The 24,924-nt window shown below is 33.7% G+C and overlaps 4 protein-coding genes across 5 annotated transcripts; 2 read left to right on the forward strand and 2 right to left on the reverse strand.

The window, feature by feature from the left end:
• Window positions 1-426: 426 nt before the first annotated feature.
• LOC102627427 (protein TAPETUM DETERMINANT 1-like) lies at window positions 427-3,287 on the reverse strand. Of its 2 annotated transcripts, XM_025093427.2 has the most exons (4): window positions 3,215-3,287; window positions 2,300-2,546; window positions 2,019-2,132; window positions 427-1,082 (listed from the first exon to the last, which is right to left on the reverse strand). In XM_025093427.2, exons 2-4 carry the CDS (start codon window positions 2,400-2,402, stop codon window positions 733-735), a joined length of 567 nt encoding a protein of 188 aa, XP_024949195.1. In that variant the 5' UTR covers window positions 2,403-2,546; window positions 3,215-3,287; the 3' UTR covers window positions 427-732. The 2 variants fall into 2 exon arrangements, with proteins under 2 accessions (XP_024949195.1, XP_052295175.1); XM_052439215.1 differs by lacking the exon at window positions 3,215-3,287 and having other exon boundaries at window positions 427-1,067; window positions 2,300-3,198.
• Window positions 3,288-8,500: 5,213 nt separating this feature from the next.
• Window positions 8,501-11,170, forward strand: LOC102627733 (glutamate-1-semialdehyde 2,1-aminomutase 2, chloroplastic). The gene is made up of 3 exons (XM_006493185.4): window positions 8,501-8,770; window positions 9,296-9,469; window positions 9,881-11,170. The coding sequence occupies exons 1-3, from the start codon at window positions 8,588-8,590 to the stop codon at window positions 10,946-10,948; spliced, it is 1,425 nt and encodes a 474-aa protein (XP_006493248.1). The 5' UTR covers window positions 8,501-8,587; the 3' UTR covers window positions 10,949-11,170.
• A 166-nt stretch (window positions 11,171-11,336) lies between these two features.
• On the reverse strand, window positions 11,337-14,607 carry LOC102628024 (membrane-anchored ubiquitin-fold protein 3). Its single transcript, XM_006493186.4, has 4 exons — window positions 14,445-14,607; window positions 14,136-14,352; window positions 13,209-13,379; window positions 11,337-11,656 (listed from the first exon to the last, which is right to left on the reverse strand). Exons 2-4 carry the CDS (start codon window positions 14,263-14,265, stop codon window positions 11,601-11,603), a joined length of 357 nt encoding a protein of 118 aa, XP_006493249.1. The 5' UTR covers window positions 14,266-14,352; window positions 14,445-14,607; the 3' UTR covers window positions 11,337-11,600.
• An 80-nt stretch (window positions 14,608-14,687) lies between these two features.
• LOC102628313 (RNA pseudouridine synthase 7) lies at window positions 14,688-21,481 on the forward strand. The gene is made up of 12 exons (XM_006493187.4): window positions 14,688-14,987; window positions 15,119-15,162; window positions 15,291-15,368; window positions 15,531-15,631; window positions 15,738-15,825; window positions 16,627-16,705; window positions 16,888-16,970; window positions 17,586-17,651; window positions 18,572-18,628; window positions 19,438-19,563; window positions 20,063-20,280; window positions 21,076-21,481. The coding sequence occupies exons 1-12, from the start codon at window positions 14,816-14,818 to the stop codon at window positions 21,179-21,181; spliced, it is 1,218 nt and encodes a 405-aa protein (XP_006493250.1). The 5' UTR covers window positions 14,688-14,815; the 3' UTR covers window positions 21,182-21,481.
• The last annotated feature ends 3,443 nt before the right edge of the window (window positions 21,482-24,924 follow it).

The raw sequence follows: 24,924 nt of genomic DNA on the forward strand, positions 1-24,924 counted from the left end.
TTCAACTTCTCTCAATTGAGTAAAAAATTGTGTAGAATTAATTTATAAGTTTTTGTCACTTGCGAAATTTGAATAGAGTAGAGACATCCCTCATTTGTGAGGATCATATGTCTGGACACGTATGTGTAAGGAAAATTGTTGAAACCAAGGAGAGAGGAAATAAAGAATATAATTTTTTTAATAAAACTAATCACTTGTAATTTGCTTGTTATCTTTGTGTCCATCAAGTTAACAACAAAAATATAGCAGAGCTAGAAAAAGATTAGATTGCTTACTTATTGTCCATTTTAATTAGTGTCATTTGTCAATTTAAAATAGTTGTTTAATGCCATAATTGACCAATTTTAGTGACTGATTCATTACACAGATAAGGGGCAGTCAACTCAGCTCAAGGGCTGTATAGAAAAGTTCACAAAATTGCAGGAATTAAAATGAAAATAAAATGAACATTATAAACCAAACAGCAGTTAACAACAATAGAAGCAAATTCTATTGCTCTCCTAATCACAGTTAACAAAATCTAATTCTCTCTATATACAACAGATATAGGCATATAGCTGACACCCAAAATTCAAAATCTCTATCTTGTGACCATAGTCCGTACCCTTTACAGCAATGTAACAAGAGCATAACAACAAAACTACACATGGGCAATTTGAGTATTATATACCAACCGATCATCTATCTATAATAAGGTTTCTTTAATTTGCTGCTGCTTCAATTACTAAGAATTTAACAAACTACGGATGAAACGGTCAGAGGGTAAAGGAAAGTATTGGCGTACTGAAATTTGAGAGTGCCGCCACTGACCAAAGGCTTGCCTTCATTAACAAGACAGTCGTTGTAGCTGAGGCGCTTCAGGATCTTATGGTTGATGAGATGAGCAGAGCTGAACCAGCCACAGTTGAGGTGAATCTCAGATATATTACACCCAGTTTCACAAGCGTTCATGATCTCAACGGTGTACGTTGGTATGCCATTTGGCATAATCCCAGTGGGTCCCTGGGTGATCACAATGTCCTCTTTAGTGCATCTCTCTCCCCATCTCTCTGGTTCTTTCTTCTTTGCTGCTTTGGTTTTGGCTGTTAATGTTTAATTAATTAAACTAGGCACTAGGCACTAGGCACATTAGCAAAAAAACAAAAGAACAGGGACATTATAATGAATTGAGAGATAGTGAAAGGCTTAAAAGGTTATAGCCAGCTACTATTATGGCTTTTGAATACATGTGACACTTTTGCATAAAAGAGAAACATTTCCAATGCTAAAGAAAAAGACCCACAAGCACAAAACCCACCAATGCAGGAAGCATTTACAGACAAAATACACTTTTAGGAGGTGATTCACAGGAATTATTGGGATGCAAAGAAAGCGACACAAGCAACACAAAAAAGGCTAATACGATTGAAGGAAAATGCCTTTTGCTCCTCTCTTATTTTTTTTTATTAATTAACAATGAAAATTCAATCACTTTTTCTTCATTTCACATTCAAAGTCACTCATGCAGAACCCAACCCAGATGCAAGGTATCAAGAAAAATGAGAATTTGCTAATGCACGCATGAGACCCGGTGCGCAAATCAGTCACAGGAATCAAGCAGAAAGGTCACACAAAAAGCAGGCGATGAAAGCTGCTGATAGGATATATTATTATAATGATCGGCGATCCGCCGATCCCATCCAAAAAAAGGAAAAAAGATACTCTCTCAATAGCAGCAGCACTTTTGCCAAACAAAAAATAGCAGCAGAACCACTACTAGTACAACTAGTTAATAGCTATCCTCATTCAATATCTAAAACCCTAACGGCGCACTTTAGACTCAAGCATAAGAGAAGTAAAAAAAAAAAGACGTGGGCCAATCCGACCACAAAACACACAACAGCAAATCGTACGCATCATCTCAGCAACGTTTCATAACAAAATTCGTCTTGTTTCATGACCCACAGAAGAAAAAGAAAACTTAAAAGATCAAAAATGGAGTTTGTTGGTCTTATTTTTATTTATTTATTTCGTTTTACCACTGCGTAGAAGAAGCTTGCGATGAGAACCATGAAGAAGCGGGAAGCTCCCTCCCTCTGAGCTCGAGCTAATGAAACGACCGCGCTTGATAATACCCATGTCATCATCATCTCCTGCAACAAACAACAAAATATTGAAATAAATAAATAAAGGTATTTTAATCCGTTTAAAATATATTTATTTTTTTAATTAACGCAAACGGACAAAGAATAATAATTATTTAAAAAAGAAGAAGAAGAAGAAACATGCAAACCCTCATGTTCATGAAAAGTTTACGAACCTGAGATTGAGAGAAAAGCAAGAGCGAGAGCGAGAAGCATTCCAACGAACAGAGCCAGCGCAACGACGAACAACCGCCGGTTCATAATAAAAGAGCCTCTCATTTTTTTCAAAAAAGTGAGTCGAAAAGCGACGATAACTCGGAGATAAAGAAAAACAATACTGAGTCCGACCCGGTGGAAAAAAAAAAGCAACTCACACGCCTTTGAATCAACGTTTCTCACTCACGAGCTCTTCTCTCTCTCTCTCTGTGCATCGAAGAAGAGTCAAGTGAGGAGTGAGCATTTATACCATCAAATCAAACATCGGTCAAAAAGAAAAGCTTAGATGCCGTCAGATGAGAGACTAGCGGTGTGGATTTGACTTAGAAAAGTAGAAAGTTCACTCACGAGTGGGACAAAAAGCTTTTAAGCTGAAAAAAGAATTTGCTAAAACGATAAAACGACGGCGATTTTGCGAACTAGACCTAGAAATGATCATCAAGCACACGCGAGGAAACAAACATTCACCATTTGTGTAAGGCGTAAACACAGAGTTTCAAAGTCTCAGGTCTCCATCAGTTTTCGCTCCGCCAAAAACGATGCGTTTTTTTTATAAAATTCGAAATGCTTAAAAAAACAAAAATAAAATAATCATAAATTAAGCCGAATTTACAGTCGAGTCGAGTCGACAAACCAGGAACGCAACAGTAAAACGTATAACAAAAGAACGCTACAGAGACAAAAACGGCAGAGCAAATTTTGTAAAGGCCAAAAATGGACAACTTTAAACACTGAACCGTAAAAAGTATCGATACGCAATTATTATTATCCAGTTAATTTAATCTAAATATTCTTTTAATAAACTTAAACATATAATAAAAATAATAATAATTATTATTATAACAATAAGAGAGAGAGAGGGCAAGACAAATCACCTGTAAATGTTGAGCAAAGCGATCGATCTAACAGAAGATTCAATCAATCAACACCGAGGCCCGTGCCTTTAAGGAGAGAGAAAGTGTTGATTTATGGATCAGAAAAGGAATTGCGTTGGCGGTAACGATGGTTGTATTGCGCACGTGGCGAGTTTTTACTGGCTTATTATTAAATAATAATGAGTAGTATGATTAGAGACAGCACGTCACGTGCGGCTGCGGTGTGGACAGGAATGATGTTGATGTAATTAATTAATTAAATTTTTTTTTTGAGATTAAAAATTAGGGAAATTTGAACGTAATATTATATTATTATTAACATGGAAATAGGAAACGCCTGGGCCTGGGGATGTTGCTTTCTCAATTTTTTTCATTTGCATTCATTCAAGCAAGAATTGGGACCAGTGCTTCGTTTTAGCTTATGCAATAAATTTTTACCGTAAACTAGGGCATTTTTACCGCATTGATGAAAATTACCTTTTCTTAACTTGACTTATCGATGTTCATCCATTTTACCTTTTATAGTTATTCTTGATACTCGAATGCTTTCTAGTCAAAATCCGCAGGCTCCATTGGAATGTCCTTCAGAGCATGTAAATGTATCAATTAATTGTTGGGTTATTATTATTTTATTAAATAATAAATTCTAACATATCATTTTATTATATCAATGTTTGCTTTCTATGCCGGGGAAGAATCAATTGGTGAAAATGGAGGGTCAACCTTTTATTAATTAGATCACGTAACTGTAAAAATCATTCTTGGTGATGATTCGCAAATTTATCACCATATTTTTAATATACAGCATTGTGAATGTCATCATCTCTTTATTCCTTCGTATTTTTAATCCTTATTTAATTATAACCGTTGAACTGGTTGGATCTAGTGGCTATGATACTTGGCTGGATCGTTAATTTTTTTCATAATTTTACATACAATTAATATAAAAGATTGTAAGTAGTTTAAAAGATTTTGCTAATGCAACATTTGTGGTAAGGTTAAGAAACATCTCTCTATTTTCTCAATGTAAATGAGTGGAAGAAAGATATTTTCGTTACGTGAATCTCATATTGACCAATGTTGTGATAAGAATTGAGTGATGATTAGTTTTTTTTTTTTTATGTCAAAAGTATGGCCTCTTAATTGATTTTCACTATTTTATATGCAAACTTGGCCCATGTTACAAATCCAATTCAAAAAAAATTGAAAGATTGGAAAAATCTTGCCAACTTTTGTATCCATACAAGGCTTGAAATTATGAACAAATAATTTGAAAAAATCCAAAATTGTCACCGGAGAAGAATGATACCGAAAGCAATTTCTATTTGAGCACACTACACGGTAAAAGCAAATGTGCTGTTTGTGTGTGCTGTGTGATGAATAAAAAACAAAGGGTGTTAATGTGGGGGCGTGCTGGGGCAGAGAGGTCAGTGATGAGGCCGCAGCCCGCAGGCACTGCAACAAATTGAATGTTGCCGAATTTAGGCCTACAGCTACAGTAAGGATGACTCGTGTTTCCTCCTTACTAAATCAGTGAATTGGGCAATCGGGAGCTGACCAAAGACAAATGTCATTGGAATTCTGAATCCTCGCTTTCTATGATATTACATGAATTTGTTTGACCAAATTCAATAATAATAATAATAATAAATATATGAATATGTCAAATGCTATGAGCTCGTGACATGCATGTATTCTTTTTTATATTGATATTTAAATAATTCAAGGGAGGAGATTACAACTTAGGAGAGATTTGTTTGTACAAGTAAAAATAATACCATGAGTTAGTTTCTTCATGGAAGCATAAAGTAAAAATAATATCATGAATTAGTTTGTTTAAGGAAGAATAAAAAATTTTCAATTATTGTCACTTCGTCAAAAAATCTAAAATTTTATTTTGGGAATTTTTTAATATAAACAAATTTTAATAAGTGAAATAAAGAGAACGAAAAGAAAACTCATAAATCATATCTCGAGAAAATAAATAAATATTTGAAAAGGAACTAGAAAAATAAAAAAATAACTTCAGCTTGAACTTTCGCAAATATTCTTATTACCTTGGCAATTTTAATATTGTTAAGGTTTTAGTGATAAAATAATAATAGTCGAAATATTATATAGTAAAATACAATTATCATAAACTTTGATGGTGAATTGATATGTTAGGAAAATTTAGTTGATAATCCTTTTTATTTTTTATTTCAATTAATCATAACTCCAACCGAGGTCAACTTTTTCATTATCCTTTCAATTAACATTAACCTGGACAGGGTGTAAAGTTGATTCTGTCGTCATTCTGTAAAATTCTTTTGTGTAAATATTGTTGTTGAAATAATATTATTAGTAATAAGAATATATCAAATGTTGTGGCAATATATATAGGGGAGAATTTGTCTTATCTTATGACTAAAATTTTAAAAAAAAATTCTTGAAATTTCACATAAACATACAAGTTTAGAGCAAATATGAAATATTATAAAAAAAAACTTATTTATTATTTGAACTAATTGAAACTCCATTAGGATAAAAATATAGAGTAATAATATAGCCACAAACTCTTGTACGAATTTATTTTGTACAAATTGATGTGACATTAATTCATTAGTTGAGTTAAATATCTCTTGGTATACATGATTTATTTCTATTAATTTATATTTTTATTTAACCAATGAATTAATGGCACATCAATTTATACAAGATAAATTTATACAAGAATTTATGGCTGTATCATCACTCAATATATATATATATATTACAAACTCTAGGAGTGGAGTGGGCAAGAAAAGTCTGGGCTGACCCGACCCTCATTACGAGGCTCTAAGCATGGGCTAAAATTTTTAAAACCCACTGTGAAGGGGTATGATTAAGGACTTATATAAGAAGCCCGAGCCGATTTATAAAAAAAATTAATTTACATTTTATATTTTATGAACATTGTTTGTGGTTTATTATATTGTGTTGTTAGTATTTGGTGTTTTGGACTATTAGTCCATTATGTATTAGATAATCATCTTTAATTGAAGTGTTTTATTTTTAATTTTTAGCTTCATTAAAAATTGAGTTAGACTATTGGCACCCCTTCATTGATCTTATAAAACCCCTATTCTATTACAATTACATTTAAAGACAAATATAAACAGAATTAAACCATTTATATTTTCTTTCTCTCTTCAATTTTACTTTGCTTGCACAATATAAATATCTTTTATTATCAGTAAAATAATCTGAATTTAAGAAGTAATCCTCTAACCCAAAACAAAATTCTTGTAATAAACATAACAAGTTAATTAAGATACAATATAGTGGAAAAATAAGTTAAATAAAATTTTATTCCACTGCAAATAATTTTTTAAGGATTCTCAAACTAATTGCTAAACAAAAAATTTATAAGTGGAATAAAATTGTATTAGACCCTTAAAATATTCATTATTTTATAAGTATAATGTTTGTCTTACTTTTTTTAGATTTTTTCTTTAAAAATTAAATAATAAATAAAGTTTGAAAAGAGAAATATAAATATTAAAACTGAAAGAGTGAGGAAAATATTAGAAACTAAAAAATTCATAAATGAAAAGAGTGTTCATTTAGAAAAAAAAGAAGGTATTTTTAGTATTAAATAAAATATAATTGAAAGAGTGGTTTCAATCGGATTTTGAAGGGGTGCTAATAGTCTGACTCTTAAAAATTTAATGAAAGCCTTAGCTTGGTTCAAGCTCTTCCAGACGCAGCTCAAGCTCAACCCATCCAAGTTTATAGAGTTTTTAGAGGACCTGACTATGGGCTTGGGTAAAAGCCCTACCCAAGTCTACAATTTACAATCCCTAACTAAGAAACATCAAAACCTTACCCCAAAATAGTAACTATTGTAAAAATGAACAAGCACGTGTTTAATGAAAGTAATAGTTGAAATAACCTATTCAATCACCTAAAGAAAAAAAAAACTATAAATATTGATAGGAGAAATTAATCATCAATGTGAGACGCCCAAATTATTAAATTTACAGGTATCAAATCACTCTTAATGAAAGAAAGGTCCAATATTTATTGAAAGAAAAGTCAATGGCCAAGAAAACGGCTTGGATCGAATTCTGGGTAAAAACTCCTCTCATTTCATTGTTAATTTCTTTTACTTTATTGGTCACCAAACACTCATGGACAAATTAACTCAGCTCAAGTCTCCCATCACTATAAGCATAGGAGACTACAAATTATAAAATTAGTGATGGCCAAATTCACCATGACAAGGAGTGGTCTAAAATAATAATGGATTCTTCTATTTGTTGCTTTTGAAAGTTGGGTTAGTTGGGTCTGCTTTGTCATAGAGTAGGCTGATATAGTTTACATATTAGATTGGTGCTATTTTGCTGGCCCAAGAAACTTGACCAACATTCTTTGATATAAGTAGATAAGAAATGTTACACTTGTCCAATAGTATTCTAAAAATTTTCTTTTCAAATTATGTGAAATTTATTTATTGAATGAAATAAATAATGAGAAAAGTAAATAAATCATTTATAAATAATAGAATTTTATCATTTAATAATTTTAATTACTTAAAATAAAATTGTTGAGAATATCAATTAATAAATGTAGCTCAATGATAATCCACATATTTAAACTGCTCTAATGGTGTGGGTTTAAGTGCTCACAAGATTTATTTTCTCAAATTTTAATAAGAGTATTTCCTTATATATTTGTGAGAGTAGATTGTCAAGCTAATACTACAAGGGTATGTATGTAATTGTAACAATTTAAAAAGAAAGAAAACAACAACTAAGGTAACATTTTTTTTTTTGTTTGAAATTTGAATGAGTCTGAATTTTTTTAAAGTTTAAATGAGACTGAATGACATTTTTTTTTTCATATCTAAATGTAAGTGATATCTTATTGTTTTTATAAATAACAAACATCTAAAATTTAGTTATTTGACATTTATGTTCTTGTAAATGAAAACAATAAGTATATTTCGTATAAATAGGTTTGAAGTATAATATTTACTTCTTATTCAGACTTTTTTCATACAAAAAAGTCTTCAAAGTTTACTTTTTTTATTCAGATATAATTATCTGCAATTCAGATATAAGTTAAAAAAAATAAATTTTAAAAAGACTTTTAAGTAAAAAGACTTCTAAGTGTAAGACAAACAAGGCTTACGAATTTTGCTTATAAATTGAAATAATTTCATCAACAGAAACCGGATGCAGGCGTCCAGCCCAGACAGAATTTGAATTTTGAACCCGACCCGTTTCAGCCACTGTCCTATATAAGCGGCCAAGGCAGGCTGTAAGATGGCTATGCTTTCTTACAATTACAGTTTCTTATCTTGATTGACCGAGGAAAAGAGAAAGAGACATCAGAGAGAGTGACACAAAAATGGCAGCTACAATTACAGGGGTAGGAGTTGGGTTAGGGCTTTCATGTTCATCAAAGCTCACCAAGAGATTTTCTTCTTCTGCTGGATCCTCTCGCTGTAGTGTTAAAATGTCGGTCTCTGTTGAGGAGCAGAAGAAAAATTTCACTTTAAAAAACTCTGAAGAAGCTTTCAATGTCGCCAAGGTCTTAGATTTTCTTTCACTTAGTATTTTTAGATTTGATGTAGTTTTAATTTCATTGTAATTGGGTTCTGACTTGCTAATTCTAACATTTTATTATTGATGTGTGATGAATTGGTACAGGAGAGAATTAAGTTTGTGATGTTGTTATTTGATTGATTTTAAGATATGGGTTCACTTGAAGTTCAAATCAGTTTCATGTTTTTACTAAATAATCAAGCTGGGAAATTTGAAAATTTTGGGTTGCTACCATCAAAAGTTCTCTTTGCCTTGAGATTTAAAATGTTGTTAATGCAAGAAATCTGTTTCTGGTGCTCATTTGTGTAACAAAATTGAACCGCGTGGCTTGATTTTGAAAATTTGCTTTGAACATATGGGAAGTGGTTGGTCAGGCTTGTTTTTGCAGTCCACCAGTGGTGTAATTCAAATTTTTTTTTTCCCTATTAGAATGCATTAGTTCTTTCATATTCTTAATGTTCAAGAAGTTGTTTTGTATTCTGATGATGAACTCATTTAACATTTTTGGTAGGAATTGATGCCTGGAGGTGTAAATTCACCTGTACGTGCCTTCAAATCTGTTGGTGGTCAACCTATTGTGTTTGATTCCGTCAAGGGCTCACACATGTGGGATATCGATGGCAACGAGTACATTGACTATGTAGGTTCTTGGGGGCCGGCAATTATTGGTCACGCAGATGATCAGGTTCTTTTCTTCTTCCTAGGTATCTAATTATTTGTGCCTGGTTTTGTTTTTTCGCTTCAAGAATTTGCAATTTCTGTGATTCTTGATTTGCCCTGCTGCCTTGAGTTCACTGCATTTCTTAGGGAAAGTAAAGTTTTTCATATCTTGCTCTAATATAGAAATGGTTTCTGATGAGTGTTGAGGTATTCTTTATCTTTTATACATTTCATTAGGAGGAAATGAGAAATACTTGACCTTGATAATTGAGATTATCATTTATTTTAATGGCATAAATCTGTGCAGCAACCTTGAACTGTTAAAAGGTGGATCAACCATTTTTTTTTCTTTTCTCATGATTTGTCATTTAACTGTTTCAGTTATTAGCAATTGTGTATGCCACAGCTTATAATCGTATTTCCAAGTTATCTGCAGGTACTAGCAGCCTTGGGTGAAACAATGAAGAAAGGAACCAGCTTTGGTGCTCCTTGTCTTCTAGAGAATGTTCTTGCAGAAATGGTAATCTCAGCTGTTCCAAGCATAGAAATGGTTCGTTTTGTTAACTCAGGCACAGAAGCATGCATGGGTGTGCTTCGCCTTGCCCGTGCCTTCACTGGGAGAGAGAGGATCATCAAATTTGAGGGTTGTTATCATGGCCATGCTGATCCATTTCTTGTCAAGGCTGGTAGTGGAGTTGCCACCCTAGGGCTTCCCGACTCCCCTGGTGTTCCTAAAGGAGCCACCTATGAAACTTTGACAGCCCCCTTCAATGATGTCTCGGCTTTGGAAAATCTGTTTGAGAACAACAAAGGAGAAATTGCTGCAATTATCCTTGAACCTGTTGTTGGGAATTCTGGCTTCATTGCTCCTAAGCCTGACTTTCTTAATGCCATCCGCCGTATCACCAAAGAGAATGGTGCTCTCCTGATCTTTGATGAAGTCATGACTGGATTTCGTTTAGCTTATGGTGGAGCTCAGGAGTATTTTGGGGTAACTCCTGATTTGACAACTCTTGGTAAAATCATTGGAGGTGGGCTGCCAGTTGGTGCTTATGGAGGAAGAAGGGATATTATGGAGATGGTGGCACCGGCAGGCCCAATGTACCAGGCTGGGACCTTAAGTGGGAATCCATTGGCAATGACTGCTGGGATACACACCCTTAAACGATTGAAGGAGCCAGGAACTTATGAATACTTGAATAAGATCACAGGTGAACTTACTCAAGGCATCATTGATGCTGGAAAGAAAGCTGGGCATGCCATTTGTGGAGGGTATATAAGTGGGATGTTTGGATTTTTCTTTACCGAAGGGCCTGTTTACAACTTCGAGGATGCAAAGAAGAGTGATACCACAAAGTTTGCAAGATTTTACAGGGGAATGCTGGAGGAAGGTGTATACTTCGCACCTTCACAGTTTGAGGCTGGGTTCACAAGCTTGGCGCATTCATCTGATGATATTCAACACACAATAACAGCCGCTGAGAAGGTTCTCAGGCAAATTTAGAGTGTGTATTCATGCAGTTGATGCCACCCTTCACCCACCCCTTCTCTTTAACATTTCACAGCTGCCCGTTTTGTAGGTGAAGATGCGGTTCCTCTTTTGAAAAAATTTCCCCCCCAGTACACGAATGTGTGAATTTTAGGAAACCTCTTGTATTTCTGCAGCTGATGAGTGAATTATCTGCAGTTGAAGCCAGGATGTGTTTCAGCTGGTGCTTTTTTCTTCCTTTATCTGTTTCCGCATTCTCTTGCTAGACCAAACATTATTGTCACTTCCATAATGTGCTCGGATTTAGTATATGCACAGAAAATTATGATCCTTGATCAACTAGTCAGCTGGTCTCATAGGCCATGGCAATACTGTCTGTGACAATACTAATTCATTATACAAGTAATTCAACTACAGAGCCATTTCTTTGAACAATGATTGCAGAATGTCTTTACATATGGTAGCCCATACAGCTACGATAACTGTCACAATAATTCAGGATAATGAGGGGGAAAAAGAAAAGAAAAAAAAAAAAGAGCAAATCATCAGATTCCATTGGGCACTTGTACACAAGAATACAGCAACAATGAAGACATGACACCTCGAGGAAAGGCTTGTATTAACATTCAACCAAGATAAACAAATTTTCCAACTAAAATTCATTCCTTCACAATATAGAACAAGAGCAGACAATTTTCCTGGGCGAATCATCGATCTTCTTTTCTGTTCAGACAAAACCATGGCAAATATTTCAGATAAGAATTCTCAGCAAAATGCCTAATGAAATTGCAAGATAAATTTGGCAACCCAATCGATGTCCTTAAAACATATACAGATCCAGCAGACTGGTTAATAATAAACTTTGATTTGATAGGGCATTTGGCCCTCAGCAAATAAGTTATAGTCTAAAAGTCAGTCCAACCATGCAATAGGTGCTGGCCAATCTAAAGACAAGCAGATTCTAATGTTTGCAGGTGATGAACAGGTGGGGCAGATTTACGAAGTCATGGAACAATTATGCAGTCCACGCAGAAAACTAAAAAGTACTCATACAAGTACATATATAGTTTACATTGGTAAGAACGATTGCTAGTAACTTGTATCAATTCATAATCTATTCCAGACGCATGAAACATCAATTGGTTGATTTGTATAAGTTCAAATTCTCCATGAAGTACAAAGTATTTAATGAAAGAACACCTGAAATTGGCAACCTGCTGCGTCACGTGTATATCTGGATTAGTATTGTCCAATCAAGCTCCAACATTACTCCAAAATGGACTAATCAGTGCCCACAAGGTAAAGCCAAAAGGTAAAGAGAGAACAAGAAGCCAAAAAGCATCCACCTTTAGTGCTATCTACCATTTCTTAGGTCAGGTCAGCAACACATAAACTGATTTTGTTTTGACTACTTATTATATGCAGGATAAGTCTAACATGTGTATTTGGGTACTTATCTTCTTACATTAAACAAATCTGTGGATTAAAGAGGAAAAAAGGGGCTGAAGGACCTTTTGACCACAATAAAGAAGGGGTATAAAAAGTAACTAAACCCTCTGTTGGTTTAAACCATTCAAATAACTCCTGTTACATCACATTGCAATATGATTTTATCTTCTCTTCTTCCTTGTTACAGTTCAAGTAAACCGTTAATGTTATCATCAAGTTGCAAAGAGTACTCTAACTAGAAACAATCACAGAATAATATAAAACCTTCACAGTAAAACAGGCTAGCAATTAAACATTGGAGATGTAATATAAAGGTCCCGTTTGGAATTGAGGAGCTGTAGTTTTTAAGCTACAGCTGCTGTGAAAAAAAAGTTGTAACTATCAAACAAAAGTTAATAATATGTAGTAAATATAAATTTTAAATAATAATTTTGACAAAATTATTAAAGATATAATAGATTTTTCATTATACAAGTGAAAAATCATATCAACATAGCTTACAAGTTACAGCAGCTAGTGTTTACCAAACACTTTAGTGCTGTAGCTTTTAAGCTACAGCTGCCCAACCTCAATCCCAAATGCACCCAAAATATGGGTACCGTAACATTCGTAGCAATTATCCGCAGATAAGGTCCACATACTACTTATATAGGTTCAAATTGGTTTTCAAATATTATTCATGACATCACATAGTTGCTTTGGTTTTCAAATATTATTCATGCATCATTGTAGTTGTCTATCTTTTAAGCTAAACTTCAGGCCAATGACGAACAAAAAGGTACATTCATACAAATAGAACAATTTGTTAAGATGAAGATGTAATTACCTGTTTTAGTCTTTGCTAGAGAAGGCTGTACAACAACATGCATTATAATAACACCACCTGGTACCTCACCATAGGGTATTTTACACTGACCAACAGTCTTGTTATTCTCCAAGATTTTACCAGAGTTTATCAATTTGATTTCAGTCACTGCTTTTGGCACAATTGTCTTGCCTAAGGAAATTAAAATAGGTAAAAAAATGAGAAGAAAGAACACACAAGAAGATTATTACACAAGCAAATTTAAAAACGAAATGAAATTGAAAAGAGTTCTTCTAAATCAATTCAACTGCTTGCGCTCCATCTTCTGCGTCAATAACATGCCTATATCAATTCAAAGCCAACACTATATAATCAAAATTTAATGCTTCGAGTAATATAATCACACCATTCATCAAATGGAAGGTTCACAATTTCAAGAAGACAACATATAATTGACCCAGCCTAAATAATTTCGACTTGCTAATCAGGAACTTTTGTCAAGTTTCCACTAAGTTACACTCTTATCAATGCATCATACACACAGTTCTAACAAAACCCGCTTATTTTTCTCTGTGTACGCGCACAACTAAAAGTGCCATTCCAACAAAGAACAACAACATTTACATTCACAAAGATTTCGTAACGAACTTCTAGCATGGCTTTGAAATTTAACCAATTATTGATCAAAACTAGTGAACGAATTAAATGCAATGATATAGTACAAGAATGTTTCGTAACGAACTTCTAGCATGGCTTTGAAATTTAACCAATTATTGATCAAAACTAGTGAACGTATTAACTAGCATGGCTTTGAAATTTAACCAATTATTGATCAAAACTAGTGAACGTATGAAATTGTACTGAAACATTCTTGTACTATATCATTGCATTTTCTTTCAAAATTTTGATCAGCTCACTAATTAAAGACAATTGAATTAAAGATTAAACCTTTGGGCCAATCAGAGACGATTCGCTGCTTAAGCATGTCGACCGTTGACGCCGACGAGTAACGGAAAGGACCGATATCGGACCCATCATACAACCTGAACTTTATATCAATCAATTCCTCGTCCGGCATTTGATTCACTTGACTTCAAATTCTCGAATCAATCACTTCCAAGTCACTGAACCCTCTTCGATCCAGCTCATCAGATCTTGCCCGCCTCTGAATTAGGTAAAATTCAATAAATAATAATTATTATTATTTATCCAAAAAGATTTCTTAAAAATTCCGGAAAAAAGTACAGTATACCTTACCTTGTATCTGTTTAGCTGACGATCGAGCTAAAACTTTCCTTTTTTAATTTAAGTAATATTTAATTTAAATATACTTTTTTTCCTCTTATGGTTGTTCTGAAAGGATCGGCGCTTGTTGTTGCTGGTGAGCTGAAGAAGACAAAGTGTTCACAAAGCAAACCGACACAATAATAATTAAAAACGACACTTTTTACGGGATTTGGAAACCATTGAGCCGACGTCGTTTTATATTATTATTATTATTATGATGATGTTTTTTCTTTCTTCCCTTTAAACGATAGCGTTTCATTTTTCGTTGTCTACATCTAGCTCCGGCCGTTATCGAGTGACTATTCAAAAATACAATCCGAAAATATAAAAAAGGAAAAAAAATGAAGAGGAAGAGAGAAGAAGAAAAGAGTAAGGCTAACGACAGCAACAGCAACGGCAACGGCAACGGCAACGGCAACGGCAACGGCAACGGCAACAGTAGTAACAACATGGAGATTGTTTGGCAAACGCCAGCAAATCCACCAGTGAAAGAGGACTACATTTTTCGCGACGGTAAATTAAATTTTAATTGAAATAGTCAATTTTGTTTCATTTAGACTGTTTCTAATTTTTTTTATTTAAGAAAATAAAAAATTAATTAAAAAATTAAAAGAATAACTCAAATTTTGGCGGGAGTTGTGCAGGGAGGCGCAACGTCAAACCGTACTACTTCGAGTTCATTTCTCATGTTAGTTCTCTCTTTGAGTTGCGTTGAAGTACTTCCTTTAAAAATATATGCAATTCTTGAATGTGTAATTTTGGTCTTAAACCCTAGCGATGGTTTGAGTTGATTAAGTTTGTTAAGGTCGTTTCCAGGTAAAGAATCGCTGGGCTGGAAAAACAATTGTTGATTTGTTCGCGGAGGAGTTCAAAGGCCGACCTTATGATTACTATGTATGCTTACTTTGATCCCTTTTCGTGAATAGATATTAAGCCTGGCACATTGAACGCATCAGGCTATGCAATTTTTATTTGTATTTTCTTGTGTGTTTTAGTGTCTTATTATTCGTCTTTTAATTCTAGCAGTTAAGCTTATGAATATGATGAACACTGCAGGTAAGTGCTGTCAAATGTGGACGGATACAAGTTGATGAAGAGATGGTGCCGGTTTCATACACAGTAAAATCGTCGCAAAAAATTAGCCACTTCTTACACAGGTTTGTTTGGCTCATTAAGTAGGTTGAGAATTATTTTGTTTGCTTGATAAAGGGGTTTATTTATTTAAAAATTGTAAAACCTGCATTGATGTTACAAAGGTTGTAGGCATGAACCACCAGTGATGGCTTGGGATGTTTCAATTCTTCAGAAAGAACCAGATGTATTGACTGTTTGCAAACCGCCATCTGTTCCTGTAAGTCGGTTATAATTTGTTGATGTGCTTCTTTTGATGTTCTGCTTTCACCGTAAGCATTAATCTTGGAACTTGACATTGTAGTTAAACATTCATAACTTGTTTAACTTCACTAACACTCAACCTCTCTCTTTCTTTGTTTCCATGTGCTTGGATGCACTTTTCACTTAATAGCTACTGTTTGGCCTTTCTCAAATTAAAGTTTGGTGACTTTGGGGAACCCTGTTTGACCCATGGTTTATGTCTATTGATTTTTAGCATGGACTAGTGCTAAAATTATTGAAATCTTACTTTTGTATATCACTGGATGTAGCAATGTAGCTTTACCCATACATCTTCATCTATATTTATTGCATGCATAGGGTTGCAATTAGAAATCCCATCCACTGGATAGAGAGTTGGAGGGACTCTTAAATTATTTGTGATTTTGCTTGTCATGAATTTTTAATTATATCATTGATGTCTAGGAGAAACTTTTTCAAAGATTTTTTTATTAAGCGAGCTTTGAATTTATCCGTTAACTTTATGACAAGAAATTCTACCTTTTCGGTTCTTCTAAATTCTTAAAGTTTTACCTTTTCATTGATCCAGATAACCATGATTAATTGGATGATCAAATTTTCTTAGGATGGGATTTTTTACATCTAGTCCATTGTGCGCAAAAGTTCTGAAACTCTACATTTGTGCCTTATCTGTTATGTAAGGAGGTAGCATTAAGTTCACTCCAGTTCCTATATCTGATATGTATTAGCCTCGTTTGCTCTTTCATGTATTATATTGTGAGTTTTAAATGTTATATAGGTGCATCCATGTGGTCAATATCGGAAGAACACGGTTGTGGGAATTCTTCAGGCAGAGCATGACTTCGCACCCCTATTTCGTATCCAAAGATGTATTACGTATGGAAGTAAATATTGAAACCATACACGTATCATGTCATCTGGTTTTTTCTACTTTGATTGGAAATGAATTACTTTTTGTTTATCTCAATCTGTTTCCCTTTTAATTATAAAGAATACTGCAATTAGGTTTTCTATCTTTTCCTTGACACAAATGTGTTAGCGGTTCATCGACTAGATCGTCTTGTCTCAGGACTCCTTATCTTGGCTAGAAATGCTTCTAAAGCTGACCTTTTTAGACAACAGGTATGCACTGTGTGAAGGAGCTTCACTGAGAAACTAGTTTGCTTTTGCTTTGAATCGCTTACAATAAGAAGCGTATCAAGATATATGGTCTTACATGTCTTTTACTTTATACATGAATGTGCTTCAGCACGTTCATCATATCTTGAGTTTTATCTAGCATGATTAATGTGAAGCTGGTCTATCCACTGTAAAGATGTCCTCCAACTCCAGTTGTTCTAATACTGAAGCTTGTTAATTTGCACGTATAATATCTCTGACTATGTATGCCAAATTTTAGGAATGCATAGGTGACAGCTCAAAGTTAAGAATCTTGAATGTATTAACAATACAGCTAGAGGGTCTTAATGCACAGTCTATAGAGAGCCTAGATGACCTTGAGATTATGGCATGTAGTGCACACTGCATAGTCCTTGACTGGAATATAATAGAATGTGATTTGGAGCATCAACTATTTTTTTTTCTCTTTATTTTTTTTTAATTTTTATTTTCAATACTTTATCCTCGTGCTATAGTTGTTAGAGCTGTCTTTAGGTAATAGAATCAGTGTTTTCTTGTTATATTTTGCAAAAATAAGTGTTTTTCGTACTATGTGAGACTTTACTGTAATCGCTGCAGATTGAAGCCGGGAAGGTGATAAAACGTTATATTGCAAGGGTCAATGGGGTATTTCCAGAGGGTGAGGTAATTTCTTGATTTTGTTAGGCGTTTAATGTAATCCACATTGAATTTTCAATGGTGATTCAACCCACATGTGAACAGCATGTTATTTTCCTCCAATAAAAGTTAAGGAGGGTAAAGTAGACGTAAGATGCTTACATGAAGTGTGGTTAGAGCTTGCTCTAATTAATAGAATGCAAAAATAGATTAAAGTTATGGAAAAGCTCTTCTATAAGTTTTCGATTTTCAATGGAAGTCTAGTAATTTATATTCCAGCACTCTTGTATCCATTTATATACCAGCAATATAGTATTCATTTTGGTGTTAAAACTGTTTACTTTTGCTTCTTCCTAGCATGATCCCCTTGTAACCTTTTGCACTATTTTTGCTTGAGCTCTCCTTGTGAATTTTTGCATTTTTGTGCTCGACCCTTGCTTCACATAATATGCGATAGATGTTTTATCCCCTTTGAAAATGTCCTTTAAACTTTTAATTGTATGAGTAGGAAGCTTTATTCTGCATAACTTTTTGTTTAGACATCGTCATTTGGAATTATACATTTATTTAAAACATCATAAACTAGATTTACATGTTTGAAAATTGTAACTTTTTCATTTTGTTTTTCACAATTACATGTTTGAATTCTGACTGATGGAAGAGATGAATCCATAATAAGTGTAAGGCAAAAGATGGATGTTACAATTGCAGCCTAATTATAGAAGTTTCGTTTTTGGCTGCAATTGATTGGCAGGATAAGATTCAGACAAACCTATATAATCTATAATCTGCCATTTGTAGTGCTGATAATTTGTTAAGGTTTCATATAAACAATACACTACATTAGTAGAATTTGTTGCTAATTATCCTTTTAGTCATGTTATGATTGAGATTCATGCCCCATCTGACATTTTTTTCTTTTCAATTTTTTTTTTAATTCTTTTCAGCAAGTTGTTGATGTAAACATAAATTATAATGCTAGTGCAGGAAGGAGCACTGCAGAGGTGAGGATTTTTGTTCGTCCCTTGTAATTGTAGTGGTATAGTTTCTGTTGACAATGGGACTGAATAGAGATAGGACTAGAAGAGGGATTGAGGGATGGATTTCTACTTGTGTGCTTTCTTCACTATTGACATTAAGTGTATGCTTGATTTTGAGTTTTCTACTGGTAGGTATTTAGTCTTACGGTTTATTTATTTTCCTTTAAATGAAAGTTCAAATGTAATATTGAGTCCGGACCTTGAAACTTTTTTCCAATAAGCAGCTAGGGAAGAAGTCGATGCATTTGTCTGTTCATATTTACAGGTAGTAACAAATGAGTAGGTCATTGATAATTCTTGCAGAATGTGGTTCAGATCTGAAAGTTGCCATTTTGCTATAAGATTGCATAGCAGTTACCGAAAAATTGTACTTGAAAAGTTACATGATTTGTCTTCTTTTCTCGAAAAGTTATTGTTTCCGGCTGCTAAAACCAAGTTATTCTATGTGATGCACATTTTATTTTGTTTTATTTTTTCTCTTTCGCTTGAGGTAGAAATCAGCATTTGAAGTATGCAAACTCCAGCAGTCAGCACACAATGCAATTTTTTAGCATGATGCTTGTAGTTGCAACTCTGAAATAAAGTTCTGGTTGTAGCATAAGTTTTTAGTGCTTTTGAAAGCAATTTTTCATGAAAAATTTCTAATACACCCAAAAATTTTCCCGTCATGCATTTTCATCAATTGCTTAATGGTCTAATCAGGCATCAGAGTTTTGTCAAAGAGAACTGTATTTGCTTTTATTGATTCTATAAGTGTCTTTTGCTTTTTCCAGTCTGGTGACTCCCTTGGTGATACGCCTTTGAAGGGAAAGGCTGCTTGTACAAAGTTTACCAGGATTAGTACCAACGGAACTCATAGCATTGTTTTGTGCGAACCAATCACTGGCCGAACTCATCAAGTAAGATAACTTACAATTTATATGTGTTGTGTTATATTATTTGTAACACCTTATAGAATGAAGTCTCTGGCTGGATTTTGTTGCTCCTTTCAGATTCTCTGTAGCACATTTAAAATATGTCATACTTCACTATATACTTGTACCTTTTTGTTAACATTGGTCGCTGAGTTTCATTAAACCTTTTGTAGCATTATTTGTCTTAATAGATCACTTGCATGCTATTTTTCTGATAATTTTAGTAATTTTGCATACTCTTCAGTGTTACAGTGATGTACTGAAGTAGTTGTACATTTTTTCTGTAGTTTCTTAATATTATTGTCTGCAATGATTACAAGTTTTGCATACTTTGATTTTTAGATAACTTGAATTTTTTATTTAAGCTGTTAGTTGTGAAATATAATGAACTTATTTAGTTATGAAAATAAATGATGAAGCTTTGAATTGATTAGGTTGCAATAAATGCATAATTTTTCTGACTTCAAACTTTCTCGCTTTGTAGATACGTGTGCATTTGCAATATACAGGCTATCCAATAGCCAATGACATGCTTTACCTCTGTGAACACGTTACTCATCGCGAAGGAATGAGTGCTGATAGAGCTGCTGCTTATTCACACCATTCTCCACCACCTGTTTCTTCTGATAAGTCTGAGAGCTCTAGTGAAGATTTCAGCATTGATCCTATGTGTACAAATTGTCCAAATTTGGCTCCAAAAGGGTAAGAGGCTTTTAAGTTCCAACTCATTAGAAGATTTGTGTTATGGCCATATGAGACAGTACCAAACTTCATTAGTAATGCTATCATAGGATAAAGCAAACCAAATGAGAATTGATTTGTTAAGATAGAATTTACTTTGTATTATGGTTCCCTACTTCCCCCAGATCAGATGAGTTTTCTACACATTTTCTTGACAAAATTGGGCTGATTCAAGCAGGATCGGTATTCTGTTATTTCTTTCAGTTTTGATCTCGACAAGAGGGAAGTTTGTGGTTCTCCTTGGGTAATAAAAATACCTGGGGAATGAAATGCAAGTGAATCTATGAGCAACTTCTGGAAATCTGTCATTAATACTTACTGGAAACCTAATCCAATGTCACATGCCCATCACAGAGCATATGTTTGGGTTTGCTTGTTGAACACCGTGTGTTCGTATTGTAAGTAGGAAACATAATCACATTTTTAATATTGCAAGGTACGACCTGTAGTGGTTTTGCTTGGATCAAGGGTGAAGATCTGTGTATAGAATCATAAAAAGTCTCCTCTACACAACACTGGAAAGTTGATGCATTTCAATCATGTTACTAGAAGCAACGTGGCAAGCTTTCTCTGGAGATTTTAGTTTGCTTGCTTTAACTCTTTATTGTTCAGTTGCAGAATCCAAAGATTTTGTACCCCAATCGAGCTATATGGATATGATATGATATGATTTCTCTTGCTGACTGTTTTTATCTCATGTCTATTTTGGTAGATGTATTTTCAGCCGCCTCTTGACCATTGCTTTTGTAACTGTAGATACGAAGGACATGAAGAGGGCTTGTGGTTACATTGTGTTCGATACTCTGGACCTGGATGGACATATGAATGCCCTTATCCTGATTGGGCAACACTTAGCTTATAATTTTCTCCCGTTCTTTTAATTTATTTCCTTCTGGGAAAAAGAAAAATTCTACAGTTCTCTGTTTAGCGGGGTAATAGGTCTCATGCCAAGGCCAAGGGCCAAAGGATTTTGCTTGAGAACATTTTTTCAGTTGTAAATTTGCAGTTGAAAGGTACGGTTTTATGCACAATTTTTCATTCTCTTGAAGGTGGTCTGCAAATTGTCTTCTATAGCTTGTTCAACTAGATGCATGCGGCGGATTTAGTCGCCGTTGCTTTTTAATGAACATTAAAGGACGACAATACAATTACTTTTATGTCATTTTCCCGTCTTTTTTCATAAGCACAACAAATGTAGTTAGTGTGTCCCGTTCTCTGCACTTTGGGAACAGAAGAATCAACATTACATAACAATGATTTTCTAGAATGACAGACAGACAGACAGACAAACAGCATTGCTTTCGTGCTTCTTATACTATTGCTTTAATGCTTTTTACATTGAGTTGTCGAGTAATTTAGGTTTCAAGTGCGGTAACAAAAGCTTAAGAGGATGACAGCAATTTGTGCTTGATGGAGACCAACTGGGTTTGATATTCAACTCCACTAACAAATGCATATTAGAAGATGACAGGGAACAGCTATTGACACTTTGATGCGGTGATTGACACTTTGATGGAGACTAACCGGGGACTTTTCAAAATAAACTGACCTCTAATCGAAAGCTCACTTCACTCATGGAAAGAGCCATTGGGTATTTGGGTGGGAGGTAAATTTGTGTGTTACCTAAGGCATGCGATTGGGCAAGTTGAAAATATCTCCTTTAGTGGTGAAATATTATTATTATTTGGTTTTGGCCTGCATGCTTACTCTTCAAAAATATCTTTCCTGGAAAATGCCTTTGTTTTATTTGATGTGTGCCATTTGCCAGAGATGAACAGTGACATCAAAACTTTCACGTTCTGTAAGTCTATGTTGCAAAGGTGCCTAATCTTACACTGTTTATGCATCGTGATAGAGTACCCACGTACATAGTTAGATTGTTGGAATTCCTTGACAATGACGCATTTGTGTATTATTAACCCTCTCTGTGATTAGTAAGTGCACCAATGATTATCTTCAAACGCACAACTTTCAGTTACCAGTCACTCTCGATTTGTTATCGACATTGATATAAATTATGATTCATGCTCGGGTGCAAACGTGTGGATTCATCCTTTTTCATTGATTTAAAAGCAACTTTCAGTAACCAGTCACTCTCGATTTGGTATCGACATTGATATAAATTATGATTCATGCTCGTGTGCAAACGTGTGGATTCATCCTTTTTCATTGATTTAAAAGCTTTGACTCACCCTTTGTACAGATATAAAGATTCTTTTCGGTGTTGTAAAAAGATGAGTCCACATTTTGTGAACTGCAGATGTCCACATCTAAGCATTTTCATACCATACATTCATCATTCACCATGGTTGCAACCGTATGAGAATACAAACTTGTAGGGTTGAAATTCTTTAGAGATCGTCTAAGAATTTGAGTATACAGTTAATTATTTGCTTCTATTGAACGGGGCAGAACATTATTATGAATGAAAGAAGCACGAATATCACCAAGCTTTCATTGTATGTAAAAAGTGGTAATGGAATCCACTTATAAAAAGTTTCAGATACTTCTCTCCACATTATTTAACCGCATGCATCTCCAAATGTTGATGTGGGCAGGATTTTGTTTCATCAATACATGCAATAAATTATTGCAGAGTGGAAATCCCTTCCAAGATTTTTCCTTTGCTTCTATGGTAAGTGAAAACAAAGGAGGCTAATAATATGTAGCTATTTGGTTTTGGACTTTGATTAATGGGGAATATTCGCAAGTAAAATCTAAATTAAATCATATATTTAGCGTACATAATCTTTTGGATTGAAGTACCACCATCCATTTATCTTGGTGGGCCATTTTAGATATGACTTGATACCCACTTTCGAGTCATTTGACACTATGCAAATTATATAGAATCTTGGATTCTCCACTATTTAGATTTAGAATGGAGCCAAATTTTGTTTGATATTGGCTACGACTATGGAACGGTCTGCACCTATTGGCAACACTAGATAAAACTCATTAACAACTTGACGATTCAATTGTGAATGAAATTTTCCTCAAATTTGGTAAATTCACAAAGTTGATTGGCTTGTTTCAAGAATATATCGAGGCACTTTACCTTTGTATCTTTTGACTTGTCCTAATTAGGGTTGATATGGTAGTTAAAAATTTGATATTAGTAAGCTATTGACCACCCACAATGTAAATTAATTTCAATACTGAGTTTTATCAATTTGCTTTACACAGTAGTATAATCCCCAAAACATAGAATCATAAAATTCTTTCAATAGCATGATTTACTACGTTCTAGTCTCACTCAAGCCTAAATATGTCCTATCAATGAGAGAGAGCTGAATCTTCCAAACCTCGAATTAGATGCAGTTAAAAATTGCCGAATAAGATTGGTTTCTTGCTGTGAAAGCAAGGGGTTAAGAATTTGAATCCTCCGCACACCAACATCTAAGAGCAAGAATTTCATAGTTAAAAAAAAAAAAGTATCTCTAACTTTGTTATTATAAAAATTGAGAAATTAATTATCAATTGAATTTTGGAATTGTGTTAGTGGCTAATGATACTTATCTTATGGTGAGCAATAGTTCCACATGATAGGATAGTGTCACATGATGCTGTCTGGTTAGTCTGTAACTTAATATTCACAGGAATTCATAAAATTTTACCACGTGTCCAGGTGCTGATCATATGGTGGATACTGGTGCCCACTAGATCATTTTCGTGTAATTAGTTAATAATTATCTTAAAGCTTTGGAAGTTTAAATTTTGAATGTCACATAAAGATATGGATTAGGATCTTCTTTTAGTCTTTTTCTCTCCTAATCTCTCATAGTATTTCAAAGCTAATGAAAAAAGCTAGTTTAATCGTAAATAAAGTGAAAGGAGATTGGCAATTTTCCCCTTACTGAAATCAAGATATATCACTTACCATCTATTATTTACATAATAACCAAGAACCCCCTTGTAGCATAATGTTACAGTATTACCCTCATTTTCAAATACATTTTTATTTATATCATAAATTATAAAATAACAAAAAATATAAGAAAAATTTCTTATTATTAATTTTTTATTCATGTCAAAACATATATTTCTTATTTTTAATACTTAATTTTTTCATTTTAATTTTATAATTTATGATTTATTTAATTTATAATAAATATGAATAAAAGTGTTTTGAAAACAAGGAAAATACTGTAAAATTATGTTGTCAAGGGAGTTTGTGGCTATTATGAAAACAGTAGGAGATAGTTGGTATATATTGATTTCAATAGGGAAAAATCTGCAATCCTTCTAAAGTGAATAAAGCCAACTTGATTGTTAACATCAAAATTTAAGACTCAATTTTAACCACTCATTTCACCAAAAGAGGCTAGGATAAAAAAATAAAAAATAAAAATCATGAGAGGACTTTTGTCCTAAAAATATTTACTCCAACACATTTTTAGGGTTAAAGTTGTGTTTCACACGATGGCGCTGTTGCATTTAAACCACAAATACTCTTAAATGCAACTTTAATCGTAAAATAAAAGTTAATTGTGTTTAGTAATTATGAATTTTAAAATTAATAAATTTCTATGAGGAAAAAAAGTTAAACGGGCTTTTGTTCATCAAACAAGTGTTGGGGGGAAAAAATTGAACTTAATTTTGAAA

This window comes from Citrus sinensis, chromosome 4 (assembly GCF_022201045.2).
Source record: "Citrus sinensis cultivar Valencia sweet orange chromosome 4, DVS_A1.0, whole genome shotgun sequence".
Classification (NCBI taxonomy): Eukaryota; Viridiplantae; Streptophyta; class Magnoliopsida; order Sapindales; family Rutaceae; genus Citrus; species Citrus sinensis.